The 18,683-nt window shown below is 40.5% G+C and overlaps 1 protein-coding gene across 1 annotated transcript in view; it reads left to right on the plus strand.

Moving 5' to 3' along the window:
* The window catches only part of enox2 (ecto-NOX disulfide-thiol exchanger 2), a 195,478-nt gene that overhangs the window by 172,173 nt on the left and 4,622 nt on the right, over positions 1-18,683 (plus strand). Inside the window, exons 11-15 of the mRNA XM_080465987.1 lie at positions 2,934-3,121; positions 7,433-7,573; positions 13,181-13,237; positions 15,144-15,249; positions 17,102-17,187. Coding sequence (XP_080322113.1) covers positions 2,934-3,121; positions 7,433-7,573; positions 13,181-13,237; positions 15,144-15,249; positions 17,102-17,187 — 578 coding nt within the window. The remainder of the gene's footprint in view (positions 1-2,933; positions 3,122-7,432; positions 7,574-13,180; positions 13,238-15,143; positions 15,250-17,101; positions 17,188-18,683) is intronic.

Raw genomic sequence — 18,683 nt, forward strand, 5'->3', positions numbered from 1 at the left:
AGGATCTCCTGGGGATGAACAGGCTGAGTGAGTGAGGCAGCTGCGTTTGATTGAAATGACAGTTTTCAGCTGCTACATAAAATGCCACATAAAAAAAGCTGATATGCAAAATACATAAAAATGATGACACTGCATGCAGATCATGTCTGTGGAGTATCATTCACATTAGTATTTTCAATTGAATGGAGACATTTCAATGTGTGTGAATTTGTCCACATCTGCCGGCTGCCATCTTATTTTCGGTATGGGCCCCACTGAAGTGCTATAATCTTCTGTTTTTCCTTCAAAGCAGTCCCTTTGTGTTTGCTGGAGCCACAAAAACTAACGGTGCCGCTAATCTCTTAACCCCCATAACAACACCCCATAAGTCTCAAGTAGTCACCAGAGCGACATCTGTAAGGTCGCGTCCGTGTCATCCTATGTTTGCCGGCTCTTTGCTCGTTGTTATTCTCCTCAAGCACTCTTTCTTCTTGCCTTTTAATCATTCTGATCTCTGCCATTCCTTAATATGACAGCATCTCTTATCAGCATGCAAATGTATGTAAATGTGATCATCAGCTCAGCCGCTTCTTTTCTGCAACCTTGCTATTTAGCTATCAGTAATTAGCACTGCTGTCAAAGACCTGTCACTTCACTTGATGCTGCAGGATCGGCTGAGGTGACGGGCGTTAATGCGACACTTCTCGGTATCTGTGTTAACAAGCGAAGTGTTACACTCTGTTTACGCACTAACCTATAAGCAAAGGGGCATGTTTACTCATCGACAAACTCGACTGGAAACACCTGTGTTATGACTGCAGCCTCTTTAAAAGTGAATCGATGTGCCGGGCCTGACTCATCTACAGAATAGAAAGCGAAAGAAGCTCGTGCAACTCGACACCTGAAGGTGTGAGCTCGCTCACACACTGGCGGATAGCGGCAGGTCGATAGCTGCCTGTTATGTAACCGAGTGTGGCCGAGCAGCTGACATCTCCTCACACCAAGCTGATGAGTCTCTCAAATCAATACAGTTCTCACCTCAAACCTTAATTTTGCTGGAAGAAACGTGGACTCAAAGTCAGCATGGACACACACACACACACACACACACACACACACACACACACACACACACACACAGTCATTCACTCACCCAGCAAGAGTTCATTAACACTGCCGATGGTCCTCCATGATAGACTGCAGGCAGCACTCATGAACTCCCACACAAAACAAGACACGCTTTCATGCGCACACATACAAACACACACACACACACACACACACACACACACACACACACACACACACACACACACACACACACACACACACACACACACACACACACACAGGATAGGGCTTATCTCCTCAGTCCAGTCAGAGTATTGCACTTTCCATAAGATCTGCTGCCCAAGGCGTGCAGGAAGAGAGCAGAGCTGATAATGCAGGACATCTCAGGAGCTGAGCGGGTCTCGTATGATAATAATAACTTTTCCTGGTGGAGACTCTTTGCTATAGGTCAGGTCAGATGTCCAGTGGAGTGCTATTGGGTAAAACACAGTGGGATTATTTCATCTCCTTGGTCCATGTTAATATCCTGCAGCTTTTTGATTACCAGATATAAAGCAAATATATTTGATGTACTCTGATGTGTTAGATAGTGGTTTTATCAAAGCTTTTATATATATATATATATATATATATATATATATATATATATATATATATATATATATATATATATATATATATAGACCGCACATAAACATGTAAAAAGACCAAAGTAGGTGTATTTTTTTCCTCTGTGCAATTAGCTTGTCTCCACTATAAAAAAAAAAAGCAGAAAACAGTGGGTCCCCCAGGTTGAGTTCTGCTGTTGAAGTTTTGAAGAAGGAAAGGCTTCAAGAGTCTTTTTAGATTTAACCTCACTATTACTGAATTCAGACTGTTTTACCCATAATTTTGAGCAAAGCGTCAACTATTTCTTCGGCCGTCTTTTTCAAAAAGTGACCATCCAGATGGCAGCGGACGACTCGCTGCCTAAAACTGTGCCGCCAAGTCAAGTTTCATGTTTGATTCATGTTCGACTATAATATTGGAATTTGCTGCAGGCCAATTAAAAACGAATAGTCTGGACACTCCCGATCTGTCCACTCGTGTATCTGTCCATCTCCTTGATACTCCATACTCCTCACAAGCCTCCGGGGGAATTTTTTTAATTTGTTCCACACGCTCACTCCCACTCAAGTATAGCACAATTTGATTCATTAATAGCTTAATATATTTTATTACATTCCTGAATGGGTCCTGCATAAATTCAATTATTCAGCATTAATCTAAAAATTGTTTGGATCATTGAACTTCATCTAGCTCTCGATGACACCGTCAGTTTTTACACCGTGATCTTTGCATATTGCAGAATTTTCAGTTCCTTGGTGTCAAAGTTAAATTCTGACTTGTAATTTGTTTGTGCACACGTTCTCTATCTTTTTTATTTTTTTATTTCTTTTGAGCTGATAGTTTGTGAGGACGCCGTCACTTTTTTTTAAATTGCTAATCCAGCTGGGGTAATTTGCTGCCAGTCCTCGTCAAAACAAGTTTTTCAACTGTGAGTCTCATAGCACAATGGAAAAAGTCAGGATATGTGAAAAGACTTGTTTCTCAGCACTTTAATGTCACCTGGTTCATGGATAAATACACAGCAGTTTTCTTACAAACTGGTGAAATGGGCAAAGATGTTTTTCCGAGCAGACATCTACTAAATGAATGTGTGCCATCTGGGGTTTTCAGGATATAGAGACATGAAATTGGTCTGACTTTTGCCACATTTAAAATGGTCGTATATTTACTTCTATTCTGTGCCGGTAACACGAGGATATTGAAAGGCGCTTGGTTAAAAAGTGTTGGGGTGATACGTGTCAATCCAGAGCATTTTCTGCATTTGACTTTCGCAGGTGTTTTGCAAGCAGAAGCCTTGAAGGAGGAGAACGACTCGCTGCGCTGTCAGCTGGACGCCTACAGGAACGAGGTGGAGCTGCTCAAACAGGAGCAAGGCAAGAACCAGCCAATCAGGAGCGAAGAGGACAGCACTCACTCGCAGCAGCTCAGTTTCCTGCAGCAGGCTCTGCAGGGCATGCAGAAGGTAACTCGACTTATCATATGTGCACAAAGACGTGACCTTTCAGTTCTCATCAGTGCAACAATGAGTTTCATCTCCTCTGCGATGCTGTTCTGCATCGGATTCTTTGTGCGAACAAGGTCGTTCAGGTTAAGCCAATGAATTTTCCATGCCAGATGAAAACCTTGCCTGTCATTTATTCATGACGCAGCACATAAAAAGAAAAGTAAGTGCTATCCGACAGCGGGCAGAAAAGTGTAGCTGTCTGGAGAAGCTGTGCGTATCGGGTAAAAATAGATTTTTTTTTTTTTTTGGTTTACTTTGGTTAGAGAGAAGTTGTTGGAACGAGTTCTGCTCTGGATCGAAGAGTTGTGCGCAGTGACTCAAACAGCATGCTGATACTTGTTGGAGCGAACCCAAGCCCATTAAAAACAATTTCAGATCATTTATTCAAGGAAAGATAATGAAAAACATTGAATTTCTTTCTTTGTTTGGAAGTGTGCCTCATATCTTGGATGCTAACTTTGCTTTTTGCTTCAGTCCTTAATATCCCCACGTAAGTGGCTGGTACAACTATATTTATGTGACTTTCTATCCGTAAAATATAACATATGTGATTTTGTCTGAGAGATTGTTGCCCCTTGTTCCTACACAAATGTCCAGAATCTAAGACGGTGAAAACAGTCGATACTCTATTATCTGTCAGGAATTGCCTGTGATTGCATGTGAGTATTAAAAGTAAATTAGGAATAAGATGCTGTAGACTGGATGCGTAAAGTGTCTGTAGTTGGAGTCCGGGGGCAGATCAGATCATTTCAGGGTGTTTTCATACTTGGTAGCTTCGGTTTGCCTGGAACAAAGTCTGGAGCCTCTGGAGTCCACGACCAAACTAATCCCAGCGCAGCTTCATTAAAGAGGCATTGATATATAAACCGACGACACACAGAGTTTGTCAGGGATCTGAACTGCCGATGACACACAGAAAACCTTCATCGTGTTTGGAAGGAGATAAGTTCTTGTTGCTGTTTTCACGATTGTACCTCTGAAAAATGGTTCTGAGCTTTCAGCAGATAAAAACAGGTACCGTTCAGAATCAGCCTCAAAATGAGTCTCAGAATAGGAAGTCAAGACAGAACATTTTAGTAAAATGTGGTCATTTACTTCATTTAAGTATAAAGTACATCCCATTTCATTTATACAGGATCATCTGCATTTCCTTGCTTTGGTCCAGAATCAAGAAAATGACATTGAGCATCAATGCTACTTTATTCTAGTAGTCAGAATTAATAAGGAAACAGGACCACACATCATCTTCATTTCACCATCAATAGTAACGTCACATAAAAAAGTGATTTCCGTTCTAATGTTTGGGGACATTTTCATTGCAATTACTGAATCTTCAGACTTCATCATAACCAATCTTCATAGAAAGAGAACAGCAACCATTTATGTGTCTGAACGACTTCATGTTTACCTTGTAAATACTAAAGAGGGACTAAAGTGACTCATTCTGGCATTTGTCAAGTGTCCTCACTTAGGTAGCTGTCTCAGGTAATGGAAATTATGATCGATTCATGTTTAGGATAAGAGAATCCATTAAGGTCCTGCTGTTCACTTCTGCTTGCAGAGAGTAATTACCTTTTCCCAACTTACACCTCTCGTGGCGAGTTTATGAAAAGATTAGTTGAATGGAACAAATGAAGTGGAAGACGGTGAAATGGGCTCGCTCTCTCTCCGTACGGGGCTTTACATGTGGCGTCACGCAGTCATTCAAATTGCAATGAAATATGATCAGCATGTCCTGGCAGCCTGTTTCGTCCTTCGAAAATTATAGTTTTAGTGTAACAACAAAAACATTTGTGTAGCTGTGCAAACTGAAATTCTGTCCAAACAATGTTTTTGGTAACGAAATTACCCAGCAGGAAGTGAATCTTCTCATCTGTGTTTAGCAGACAAGCTGGATGGATTACTACTGGTGTTTGTAATCAAAGCTTCCTGTGTGAAGCTGAAATTAGTTTTACTACTTTCATGATGTTTCTGCATTTTGTAAAAGATGTGATGTCATGTTGTGGTTCACGCTCCTGCCTCATATTAACCCTGGTTTCTAGTCTGGCTGAGGCCTGACAGCCTTTCTGTGTGTCTGCATGTTCTACATGGGCTTTCTCCCTCTAACATTATTACATTAATGTAATAATGTTGTGTCTTTTCCAATGGAATAAAGTGCAAAAGCTAAGTAAGTTATTGAAGTAGAATTTAAACCAGGAGTGTCAAACATGTTTTAGTTCAGGTGCAGCCCAATTCCATCTTGAGTGGACCGGCCAGGTAAAACGGTTATTAAGGTTATTAACCTTTAAATTTATAGTTAAAGTTTCTCTTTGTTGTGGTAGAGAGGATTTGTGATGAAAACTAAACAATTACTACCAAAAATGACGACAATCTCAACATAAAGCCTATTTTAATGAAACCTTTTTTTAAATTATTATTCATTCATTTCAGGCATGTGACATTTTATACATTTTGTGTAATCACATACATATCCAATATTCCTATACACACACACATCCAAAAATATATACACCAGTTTGATGTTAATAAATAAATAAATTATATCTTGTGAAAATATAGTTTTACAAAAAATATATAACCTATGTTTAATTAGACAAACGCGTATTTATCAACATACATTGTTGGCTAATTCTGGCATATTTACAGGAATGTTTATTAATATGCACTGTCCCTGAAATAAATAAATAAACATACATACATACACACACATATACATATCTCATATATCTTCAGCATGCCTGAAAGGGGGTATATATTTAATAGTTATATATATATATATATATATATATATATATATATATATATATATATAAAAGAACTTATATATATATATATATATATATATATATATATAATTAAAAGTTATATATTATAATTATCTGTCTGATTAAAGATGGTATTATATATGTAAATATAACAGTAAGAATGTTATCTAATATAGAAGGTATAAATATATGTATATATACACATAAACAATATTCACACATATACATATTTATCACATATATACACTCACTCGCATATAGAAACGTAAAATGTCAAGTTTGTTTGATATATTATATTATTATAGTTATTATTATATTATTATGTTATGTATATTATATAATACAATCATTCACTCCCCTTCCCAATATGCCTGTACAAACCTGGTCCAAAATATAGTTAAATGTACAAAAAACTCCTCTATATTTGCTGCATTATGCATGTTTTTACAAACTCCCCCTGACATCATGGTGAGTTTGCTGGCTCTCATTGCAGCGTCACCGACATCTAAGCTCAGGTCTCAGGGTTGTGTTGTGTCTGCTACTCTTAAGAAATGTATTTAAAAATGTGTTTTCTTTGAAATTATCATTTGGTTAATGTGGCTGGATTCGAGCCTCCAGTTTTGGCCCACAGGTCAATGTTTGACTCCTCTGATTTTAAAAACAAAAAGTCCTTTCAAAAATGAATTATGATTAACAGCTTAACAATTTTGTAATAATACATAAATAGCATTGCCTTTCTTCGATATAGAAGGATTTTGTGCAGTGTGCTGATGAAGAATAAGTATTGTTAAAGAGATAATCATAATATTCATTCACTGAGGAAACACTCTACAACACACTGTCATGGTTGTAAACAATATCTTATTATTTTATCGCATTACTGGCTTTTTTATAGTCAGAATGGCCAAAACTATCAACTTATTGGCAGTTATTACCTTCTTGGCCATTATTATGTTATTAGTCGTCGTCCCCCCCCATGGTCCAACAAAACCTGCTTTTCATGCCAGATGGTCGTTCTAAATTGCCTGTAGGTCTGAATGTGAGCGTGTCTGAGTCGCCCTGTGCTGGATTGGTGGCCCGTCCAGGCGTCCTTCATCCATCGTCAGCTTTATTTAACTCCAGTGAATCTTGGCAGGATGGAGCCGTGCTGAGGATGACTGGATTAAATTCTCACGGATACAAACAGCTGAAAACACAGGATAGAAATGTTTAACTATTCATTTATTCTGGGTTTTATCCATGTTGGGCTCAAATGAAAATGTTTCATGTGGACGAGTGACTGACATCATAATGTGTATTAAAGATCTCATTCAAAACCAGGTCCTACTGCGTTACAGTACGAGGCTGAAGCTCCGGGATAGCAAAGTGGGGATTGTATACTGAATATCAAGGAAACAAATGAGTGATTGTCTCTCTGCTTTCAGCTGCATGGTGTTGGAACTTTCACTGTTATTTAGTTCAAAGATAATTAGAAGCTTAATGTTTTGCTCTTCTGTTTTTACAGCAATTGTTAAAAATGAGGGACGAGTTGAAGCAGCGGGAAGCAGAGCTGGAGAGCAGTCTGGAGGACAAGCACCAGCTGAGCAACCAGGTCCAGAACCTGAAGGAGAGTCTGCAGAACCTTCAGAACGCCCAAAACATGCAGGTCAGTGAGACGGGAAAACAACACTTCCTGAAACAACGCTGTCAGAGGCAGCGCAAGTTCTTTTCTGGGTTGTTTTCTTTGTTTGAGCCCAAACATTTTCTAATCTGCACTTTAATGAGGAAGAAATTAGTTCAAGATGTTCAAGACGTTTCAACGCATGAAAGAAACTGAACGAAGAAATCATCAATAAACAAAAGCGCCGAGTGTGAATGTTGTAATCTGTAGCGTCGGGTTGAGCAGAGGACTCAGTAGTTTGAAATAGTTTAAACCCAATTTTCTGAGCTCATCAGATGACTTAAAAATAGCTACTGTATTTAGGCTGCATTTTCATAACATCAAACTGCGGGAAAGACCCGACCACAGACACAAGTTCTGACTTCAATCAATGTTCTGGCGTCCCTTTTCTCATTTTCCTTACCAACAGCTTTTTAGTTCTTTTTTTTTTTTTTAACACACGATGCAATCAACTCTATATTTTCTTATATCTCAACAATGAAAGTTATTATTGCAGCTTTCAAGTTGTAAGTGGCTCAGAAAAATGATCAATTATGAGTTCTTCACATTTATCTTTTATTGTTTCAGAATGAAAAATAGACTCTTTAAAAGCATTCCCACCAATATACATTTGCGAGGCATTTTATTCTTCTTTGCAGATGTTATTCATTTCTAGCTTTTTGGGTTTTGCTTCACTGGAAAGACCAAAAGTTTTTCTCCGTATGAAATAAGTTCACATCCAGTCAGTGGATCAATCCCAGAATGCATTGCAGTGGCCATTTGTGAAATGTTTGCTCAGGGGGCTTTATGGTTCATGTAACCACATTATTTGTGTTTTTCACCTGTTTAAGACTTTGTTTTTTTAACTAAAACCTCTTCTTCAAACAACAATGTCAATTGTGTCACAAGCAAACCTATAAAATTGTATTTCCACATTTTTAAATGTGCAGTTTTTATGCTTTTTCTGTTTTAAATTGTGATGAACTGATCATCTTTTTCCTCATGAAGGTTAATTCTGCAGTGCCAGTTAAAAATAACTCAGTTATTCCACATTATTCCAGGTTATTTTTACACTGAATGAAAAGATAAGAGTCATGCCTTTATTTTGGGTGATGTCTCTCAAAAGTAAATTCGGTAGCCAATTTCAACCAGTGAACAACTTCTATGAATTTTGAGTAATCTTTAGTTCAAACCTTTACCGAATGCCATCATGTCCACATGTGTTGTGTAAATAGTGTCCTGTTTTTTTTGTTGTTGTTGCTGTTTTGTTATTTCATGTTGTGGGATCCAAAGCTGGACAGCCATTCACTTTTGGTCGAGGAAATAGTGAATTTATTTTGCCTTTAAAAAGTTATTTGTGGAAAAGGATGAGTCAGAGCACATTAGGAGGGCAGCAGTTTTAAATACATGCATTTTTTGACATTCTACTGTATTTTTCACCAGAAGGTTGAATTGAAATTGTCTTTATGTTGAGATTGTAGTAACTTTGGGGAGTAATTGTTTGGTTTTGTGGAAATATAAACATTTTCATCACGTATCCTCTGCGCCACAACAAAGGAAATATTTTGTTTAGATTTAAACGTTAATTTGACACTGTTATATCGGTCCGACCCACTCTGGAAGAAATTGTGTTGCATGTGGCCCCTGAAGAGATAACAGCTAAAGAAATCACTGTTCACACTTGCAGGCATTAGAATCACCAATAATCCTCAAACACATTATTGTCAGATTGAAAAGGGTGTCAGACTTTCTGCTTTCTCTGTCAGGCCAGAGGAAGTCACACGGGAGCTGACATGCTCAACGAATTAGCTTCAAACGGTGTTTTTCATACCGCGTGCAGACGCTAAATGCAGTTGCTTCTATATCGAAGGGCATTATCTCGGTGTCAATTGGCTGTTCAAAAGTCGTCTAGAAGTTTCAGCTGAAGTCAATATCTTGTAACTTCCTGAACACGCTGAACGTCAACCAGTCAGATCATCTGCTCCCTGGAGAGACAAAACCAGCCCAACAGTGTGTCTCCTGTAAACCAGCAGCAGATCTCAGCCGAACCACTGACGAGGAGTTGAAGGTGATTCTCCTTCTTTGTTCATCAAGCCCAACATCGCCTCTATCGAATATTTAGCTCACAGTGTTTTCAACAAAACTCCCTTTCGTATTGATTAATGCCAAGCAGAGCCTCACTGCAGTGCTGAAGATACTACTTTCAGTCTTGTAAACCGTTTCAGGAGTGCGGCTTGTGTTTCTCGCTTTGCCATGTTGTGTTTACTCATGTTTCAGGGATTGTCCCCTACTTCTAATGTTCAGCTACTTTTGTTCCTTTTTCTTCAGGCTCAGAGTAATAAGAGCAATGGGGGTCATTAAAACACACCGCAGGTTAAATCACCTATTAAATTGGATAATAATATAAACTCTCGAACCGCCTGGGAAAGTGGCTCTGCATGTCGTCTGCTCAGAAATCACAGCAGGTTTTCAAACAACACACCGAATTACACATTTCTCAGCACATCACCTCAGAAACATACGCAGCGATGGAGTTGTCAATAGCTTGTTAATGGTGATGAGTTTGATTGGAAACGCGTCCCAGCGACCGGGAGCCTCAGGAAATATGCTAATTAAATTCCTGTATATGGGCACACATGAATCATGAGCGACAGCCTCATTAAAGGCAGAAAGAGAAATCAATTTTTGGGTGTGGGCCTCTCTGAAGATTAGCAGTCATTGTGGGAGGATTTGTGGTGTTGAGGAGATTTCTTCATGCCATCAGTTCTTCTTCACTGGTTCAATTACTGTCCTTTCCGTCTCCGAGCTGTCAAAGCACATTGCTGTACACAAGCTGGTGCAGGTCATCAAAGCTATCAAACCCGTTATTAGTGTAATCACAACATCTTTGTGTGTTTGTTCATACATGTTTTCAGTGCTGCTGCTGCAAACAACTATAATCATCTTGGATAGATTGAGTGATTTTCTTTTTTTTTAAGAGACAGTCAAGTGGAGGAAAGGACTTTGATTATACGGCTGATTTTTACTACTACGCATCTCGAAGCTCCTCACATGTGTTCGCCACATTCATGCGTTCACAAGCTGTTAGTGGTGGAGTTTTCATGGGTCCTTTTAAGGTTAGTTGGACATGAATTGGGATCCCATCTACATTTCAATCACAGACATATAATATTCAAGTATTTATTGTTTATATCCATCAAAACATGCACCAGACGACGCAAAAGTTTCACTTGCTCATTGTTTCCGAGATTGTTAAATGTTTGGGGAATTGTGAGTGACACGTGACACGAGATGATCTCCTCACAAAAAAAATCTTTCATTTATGAAAAAAGCCTCAACACTGATGCATCCTATACGCGCGCGTATTGCAGCTTCGCCTGAAGTTAGGAGTTTGTCGCTCAGTGAGGAAGAAGAAGAGCTGGAGTGCAGTGTGAACCCTGGCTGCATTAGAATCGGAGCGTGCAGCCGTGCAGAGGAAATAGCATCAGCGTTACTCGAATGTTTGTCTTTTAGCATCCTTTCCTATGTTGATGTACTCTGTGTTCACCAGGTGCTACTTGAAATTGTGGCGTCAAACAAGGGGCCAATTTCATCTTGAGTGGGCGGAATAGTGCCATAATACTCTTTAAATTTAAACTTTAGTGTTTTTCTTGTGGTGCAGAGTATACATGAGGAAAAACAATTGCGACTAAAAATTACTACAACCTCAATATAAAGCCAATTTTAATGAAACCTTCTGTTGCAAAATACCGTGACAAAATACATCTCTTGTCGCTGTTGCATTATGGGTATTTTTACAACATGGCTAGCTTTCATAGCAGCATCACCGACATCTCAGCTTGAGTCTCAGTGTTGTGTTGTGTTGTGTTGTGTTGTGTTGTGTTGTGTTGTGTTGTGTTGTGTTGTGTTGTGTTCGCCACTCTCAGGAATTTGTTTAAAAAAACAATTAAATGTTTTCTTTGAAGGTTTTACAGTTTTCTGGATTGGAGCCGGTTTTGGCCCACGGCCCTTATGTTTGACATCCCTGCCTTAAACCCTGTGTATGCACAAGGAACCTTTAGAATGACTCAAAGTTTTACACTTAATGGGAAAAAATTGTTTGTTTGTTTTATAATTGGAAGTATATTCAAATTCATTCACACCATGTAAAAGTGATGATGTAAATGATCATCACATCCTCCAGGATGTTTGTTCCACAGTTGCTGTCTGTCAAGGTGCGAGAAACACAGCAGATAAACTGGTCTGCTGCTCATGTGACTTCAGTTCCACATGATATTCAATTAATAATGCAAACTCAGAGTAAAGTTTAACAAACCCCACTTTTTCTGTTGTTCATGGAAATGCTCTGCTGTTCTTAATGTGTCCACTGGGTGTCACATTGTCTCAGTCAGAGGTCGTAATGCAACACTGACGCCTGAAGATGAAGAGCAGTTGGCATCAATGCTCAGTGACATCTAGTTCACAGCATTAGGGAAATACTGTTAGTGTCAAAGCCACACTATGAAAGTGTGATGGTGAACACATGCATGCTGAAGGCCGCAGAAGAAAAATGGTTCCAATTTCAGCCACACCGACTTTTCTGAGGAAATAGCCAAATCATTTCAAATAGATTTTGGAGAAAGTGTATTAGTTGTTGAAGTTTATAGGTTGAACCCATTTGAGATTAAATCTGGACATTTGTGGCTTGTGCACTAGAATCAGTATGACTCTTCTGATGTTCACGTTGCCCACCGTGTGTGAGTCTGTGGCAACATGGAACCCCGACCAAGGTTCAGGAACGAGCCTTCAAACTCAAACAACAACATCAACAACAAAAATAGAAGAAAAAAAAAAGCGACCTGCAACATTCTGTTATATTCCTCTGGATGATGCGTCACTTCAAGCGACATTGTATAACCGTTATTCAAAAGCAAAAGGTGTCGATATACGTCAGTGGAGGACTTGTAGGACGGTCTAACTCTGCCCCACACTTCGGTCTGACGGCCAAATATATTCGAAACATTCCCACCTCAGAAATTTGACATTTCACACAACAACTGCTCCAGCGTGCAGACGTGTGAAAGCATGCAGCTTTAGAGCTTCCTGCTCGTATCTCTCTCTCATGAAGACACATTCACCTGAGGATCTCTTCATGAGACACACTTTGAGCACATGAACACTCGTTGTTCCCCTCGGAAGAAGCAAGCTCATATTTCTTTGTTAAATCTACTGATGCCCCCTTAAGAAATCAAAGAGACTTTGGACTGCAAGTCGAAGCATCAAATTCTCACTTCTGAGTTTATTCTCTGATAAATTCCTGTAACAGTTAATCATTTATCACATTTGCTACAAACCAACATCGGATTTCTGATCAGAGCGAATGTATTCCTGGAAAAAATGAGGACACAGGCTGTTGCATATTTAATAACTGACTATTTTGTGCTACTTTTGACTCGAGTGAATTTCATGTGTGAAGTTTCTTCAGATCAGCTCATTTTCTGGACACTGGGCTAAAAATAGCCTGCACCCGTTGTTTTTACACCCCATGCTGTGTGTGAGCGTGTTCCCCTGTCGTATTATATTAGAGCTTGTTTCTAAGTACCTTTTCCCTCACGTGTTTCTAATGTGCCGCAGCTGGAGTCGGAGGAGGAGGATGACCGAAGCAGCGAGGAGGGCGCTAATCAAACCAGCGTAAGTAGAAAAACCACGAGCCATCTTCACTCTCGTCTGTCTGTCTGTGTGTGTGTTCCTGTCGCCTTCTTGCTTCTGTTTCACTTCTTTCTTTTCTTCTTTATGGCCGTCTTCCCCTCTTTTTGTTTTCTCCATTGTCTTCTGTCCTCAATAGTCCTTCCTAACTTCCCCCAATGACATGGCAGATTATCAGACGCCGAATCAGCCTGCTGCAACGTTCATTTGTCGCTGAATAAATCAGAGAAGCGGCCGGCAGAGTGTTGAAGTCAAAGAGGCTTGCACATGTGCATATGTCCACACACCCACGTACTGACACACACTTTGCAGGCTGTTATAGAAAGATTAAAAACTAAAAAGTGCCATCAGGCATCCTCCACAGGAGTGGAAACACAACACAGATTTCTGTGTAGGACAAGAAAAACAGAGAAAAACTCCTGTTTCGTTGGCTTTTTTTTTTTTTACTGCCACCTGTCATAGATCTGAAACAAACGGCTTGATCATTCGCCTGCGAAGCTTCCCCCTCCTATTTGTTCACTTTAAACTTGTCTCCTTTTTAAAGTCATTGTGTGTGACATGCATCCTTCTGTCAGATATCCAGCTTCAGGCTGAATCTATCCTCATTATCCTCATTGTGCTGCTGGAACTTTCTGATGTTTCCTTTCCATTTTTTTCTCTTAGAGTGTGACTTTTTATTATGAACAATGCATCCACTTCTATTGAAGCCTGTTGACTTTACAACTGTCATTTTGGACAACAGTACCAGTGGCTGATAGAGGAGGCCTTCACAGCTGCATTTAGACCAAAAGTAGAGTTTAGTTCCAGAAGATCTGATGACGTAGGGCGGAGGAGTCTGACATAAGTGTCCACAAGAGGCTCCAATCTGGCCATCGAGTACATTTCTAAGAAAACATTGATACTAAACAAATGACCCCCCAGAAGTGAAGACAGTCTGTCCTCTCTCTCCCTGGCTTGTTTCAGTTTTTAAAAAGTGTCTTTCTCGAACCAGCCAATCAGAAATCAAACCCTATATAGTGTCATCGGGGGTTTAGCCAATCCCAATCAAGGTAGGCCCTCCCTTTGACTCCTCCCACAATTAGGCAGCTCTCTGGCACATGGCACCCCAAGAGGAAGTACTTCCTCCTCTTCCCAAGATGAGGAGGAAGTATGTATGGGCGGAGCCAGTCCAGCTCACACAGACACAGCAGATTCTGAATGCAGCTCCTATGATCCAATGTTCTAATGGAGGAAAATCAAAGAAAAGTTGTGAAAAGATTTGAGGCAATAAACTTTGAACACATTTCTGGGCCAATGAGACCATTTGCAAGAGTTGAAAAGCTGAATAATATGAACCCTTAAAACTTCATTTCCTACAAAACTAATGTACATTTTCTGCCACTGATAAAGATAAAAAATTATTTTAAAAAAACTATTAGGATTTACAAAAAAGTGGAAACCGGTGACAAAATGCCGGCAGCCGTCATATTGCGAAAATCAGTGAATGTAAATGTAGAACATCAAGAAGAGGCCTCTGACTGTGAACACCATCGTGGTTCAGACTGCTGGTTTTGATCGACTCCCATCAACTTGTCTTGTTGTACTATAAACGGCTTGATTGAGATGATCCCTCCTGTTGATCAAAGTAGAGCAGGAAATCAGTTTTTTAATTATGGTAGGTGAAGTTCGGTAAAGCGCTGACAGCGTTCATCCAATCACGTATGTCCAAGACGGAAGTAAAAATATTACCCCTGAATGTAGACCACCGCTCAAAACAGTTCATAAACAGTGTTTCTGTGTGTGTTTCTGTGTGTGTTTCTGTGTGTGTGTGTGTGTGTGTGTGTGTGTGTGTGTGTGTGTGTGTGTGTGTGTGTGTGTGTGTGTGTGTGTGTGTGTGTGTGTGTGTGTGTAGGAAGCCACGGTATCTGCAGCGGTCTCCTGCAGTCAGGAGAAAGAAGGTCCCACAGAGAAGAGTCCACCGAGCCCGGTCCACTCCGAGAGGGAAGCTCTGCTCGTCGGTACGATCACCGTTACAATCATGGGGTTTGATGCGTTCAGCATCGTTGAAATACGTTTACATTTACAATATTTCATCCAGTGTTTAATCTGCCCACATACAGTAAAAGCAATTGTTTTCATTTATGTTGGATCCGACCAGGAAACCGCAGCACACACAGGAACACAACCTGACATCATTTATTTTTCTGCGAGTCATTCAGTTGTCGTGGAAGATGCATTCAAATAAGCACAGACTTGTAGTATCGACATTTTTAGAGTAAAGAGCCCCGGGATGCCTTCTGTATGTGGTTTTTGGATCGTGTCATTTCATTAGAAGAGGCTGTATTTGTGAGACACTCACCATAAATAAACAGCATGCCAATAACGTAAGCAGCTTTAGAATCATCAGCAGGCTTCAAACAGACGTCCACACTGCTGTCGTTCCTCTCCCCTGGCTTCAATCTACTACCTCTATTCTCTGACTTGGAGAATACCTTCTTTTTTTATTGTGTATATCTTTGTTGTCTCAGCGCGGTTGGTAATACAAATGGGAATAACAACGTCTGCTTTCAGGCCGTCTCCCCTCTGTATTCATGGTGCTGCTCGACTTCTGAACACAACAAAAAAGTGACAGAAGCATTTGTGTGAAGAGTGAGAACAGACAGCTTCAGGGTTCAAACACTGCCTGCTTTCAAGTATATGCACACCTGACCAGTGGCTGCTGAAAACAAGTGGGAGGAGGTGGCGAGTGCAGACCTCTGTGTTTCCGTTGGGTGGGTCGTATCGGGTTGATCCGGACCTTTTGCAGCATCTCAAGTTGTTCCGTTCCTGCGTGATTAAGCACCGGTTAGTGTCGTGGACAGCTTGAGAGCGGGGGGTTATTGGTCGTCTCCACGGCTGCGTTTGATGGGTGAGTTTGCAGACTGAATAGCTGGAAGAACTCAAAGGAGGAAATGGGGTGTAAAATGAGGAGAGCAGCTTGAGTTTTTGTTAATTTCTGAATATAAAAGTCGTCGTTTATCATCCCGTTATGTGAAAACATGTCATGATAATGAACCCTGGACTGACACTGGAACAAACCACACACACACACACACACACACACACACACACACACACACACACACACACACACACACAGGGGGATGTAACAAATATCTGGAGAATGTATTTCATTTAGTCGTTTAGGGCATATAAAAAGAGACAGTAAAAAGATTGTGAGTGGATTCATTCATATAAATCGCTGTGAAATCTCCGTTTTTTCGTTCTTTCCTGAACGCACCATTGGGCCCTCAGTCAGTCTCTTAATCATTGTCAGTGGAGCAGCTCCACACTTGCACATTGTTTGGTTTTGAGCATCGATTGACCTCCTGCAGGTGACAAAAATGAAGCCTTAGAATAGCATTTTCCCCTTAAAAGCCTCAAGCGATAGTGTTATTTCTGCTTCGCTGTTTGGAAAGCTGGGTGGCTTCAGCAATGTGTGTGTGTGTGTGTGTGTGTGTGTGTGTGTACAAACGCCTGGATGCTGTATGGGTAGTGAGTAAGCAGAGGTGAAGGATTACATCTCTCCTGGTCCTATCTGAGCGCTGAGAGCAGATGGTTTGTTTGAGCCGGGGGAGAGTGTGGCTTTGATGAGCGACAAGAGCATCAGAACCGTCATTAAATACACCTTCTAATCTGGAACCACAATATACAAGAGGCTCTTAACAGTAATGGGACTCTGGGAGAAGCCACTCCAGGCTTGTTACACTGGAGCTTGGAGGAGTTAGATAAAATGGTGTTGTGAACTTCCTTCGGTAGTCGGCCTCCGTGCTTTAAGGGGGACGCGGCTCAGTGTTAACATCTCTGCTCGGCCTGTTTGTTCTTCTTCAGGGATCATTTCCACATTCCTGCACGTCCACCCGTTCGGAGCCAGCATCGAGTACATCTGCTCCTACCTGCAGCGCCTGGACACAAAGGTATTGCACTCAGAAATCCAACTTTCTCTTTCAGCGCAGATCATCAGCAGAGCCGCACGTCACCTGTAAAGAAAATGTGAAAGCATTTTTGAAAAATTAGTTTGACACTATGTGATTCACAGCATCATATTTAGCATTTCCAGTTTGTATCAATGGATTTTCCCATGTGTAATCTGTTGATGTTTGCATCGTTTTCTTGATCTTTATCTTCTATCTCCACATCATGTCATTGGATTGTGAGAAGAACCTTGCAGAGTAACTAATTCTGGTAAATCTGGAAGTTAACTCATCCCTTTAAGCTTTAAGAAAAAGGTGCCAACTATTCCATCACCACAAACACGCTCCCTGCTGTTGCTAGAAATCAAAAGGAAATGTCAGTGTGACCTCTTTCATTAACTTGCACCATCATTTTCACTTAAATATAACCTGAATCGGTTTTAGAGGTCAAATGTTTTAAAGTAGTTGTTGCTTAAATCACTGAATGCTTGAATTTATGTAACTGATTTACGTCTTGGAGCTTTTCACTGATTGGCTTCACATACAGTTTATGGCTCTGGAACAACCTTCCTAAAGGCAAACAATCGTACCACTTTATAGTGAATAATTCATTGAAACCATGTGAATCTTTGCTTAAAATCCTTTTTTCATTTTCTTTTCCAACAAAGGCACAAAAGTAGCCGAGGACCCAAATCAGTCATCTATATATGTATGTTAGTTAATAAGTGCTTTTCCTATTTTTGAATATCATATCGTGACACGTTGCCAGGTCTGACCAGTAGTGTTATTTCCCTCGATGCTGGAGCATATTAAAACCAGATCGTTCATCCTGTCACCGGAGGCCAAACAACTCCTCAGTCTTCACACACCCTTCACTTCCACTCTGTCTGCCGGAGCACAGCTATTTTATCTCCATCTTTGTGATGGGGCATTTTTAGACCTATAATCGCTCTTCACTGCCACTTATATGAAGCTTTCAAAATGCCAGTTTTCAGTGTCACCTCCAAAAAGTAACACTGAGATTAATGGCCTCTTCTTCTCTCCACGCCAACCAGAGGACCTTCATGAGAAACAGCTGTCCGTCCTCTCAGGCCCCGTCCACATGAGCCAAAACGATCTTTTTCTCACCGGCGTTGTCAAAATAAATTCCGTCCACACGTCACTGTGAACTCGGCTCTACACGATGCCTCAGGGCATGTAGTACATATGCCAGGCCTTTAGGGGCGCTGTGACTCACCAAATACACCAAAAATGCAGAAGAAGACACAGGGAACATAGAAACATGTGAGGGCTGGGGGTGGGTGGTGGTTGGTATGGGGGGCACACACACACACACACACACACACACACACACACACACACACACACACACACACACACACTGTGGTGTGACACTACCCTGGATGAAACCCTTAAATTTGCAGTTCATAATCTGAGGGATTTAATTTGGCAACCATGGAAACATTTGCCACAAACATGTCGTCCTCATCAACAAATGA

The sequence above is a fragment of the Lipophrys pholis genome, assembly GCF_963383615.2.
Source record: "Lipophrys pholis genome assembly, chromosome: 6".
NCBI classification, from domain to species: domain Eukaryota; kingdom Metazoa; phylum Chordata; class Actinopteri; order Blenniiformes; family Blenniidae; genus Lipophrys; species Lipophrys pholis.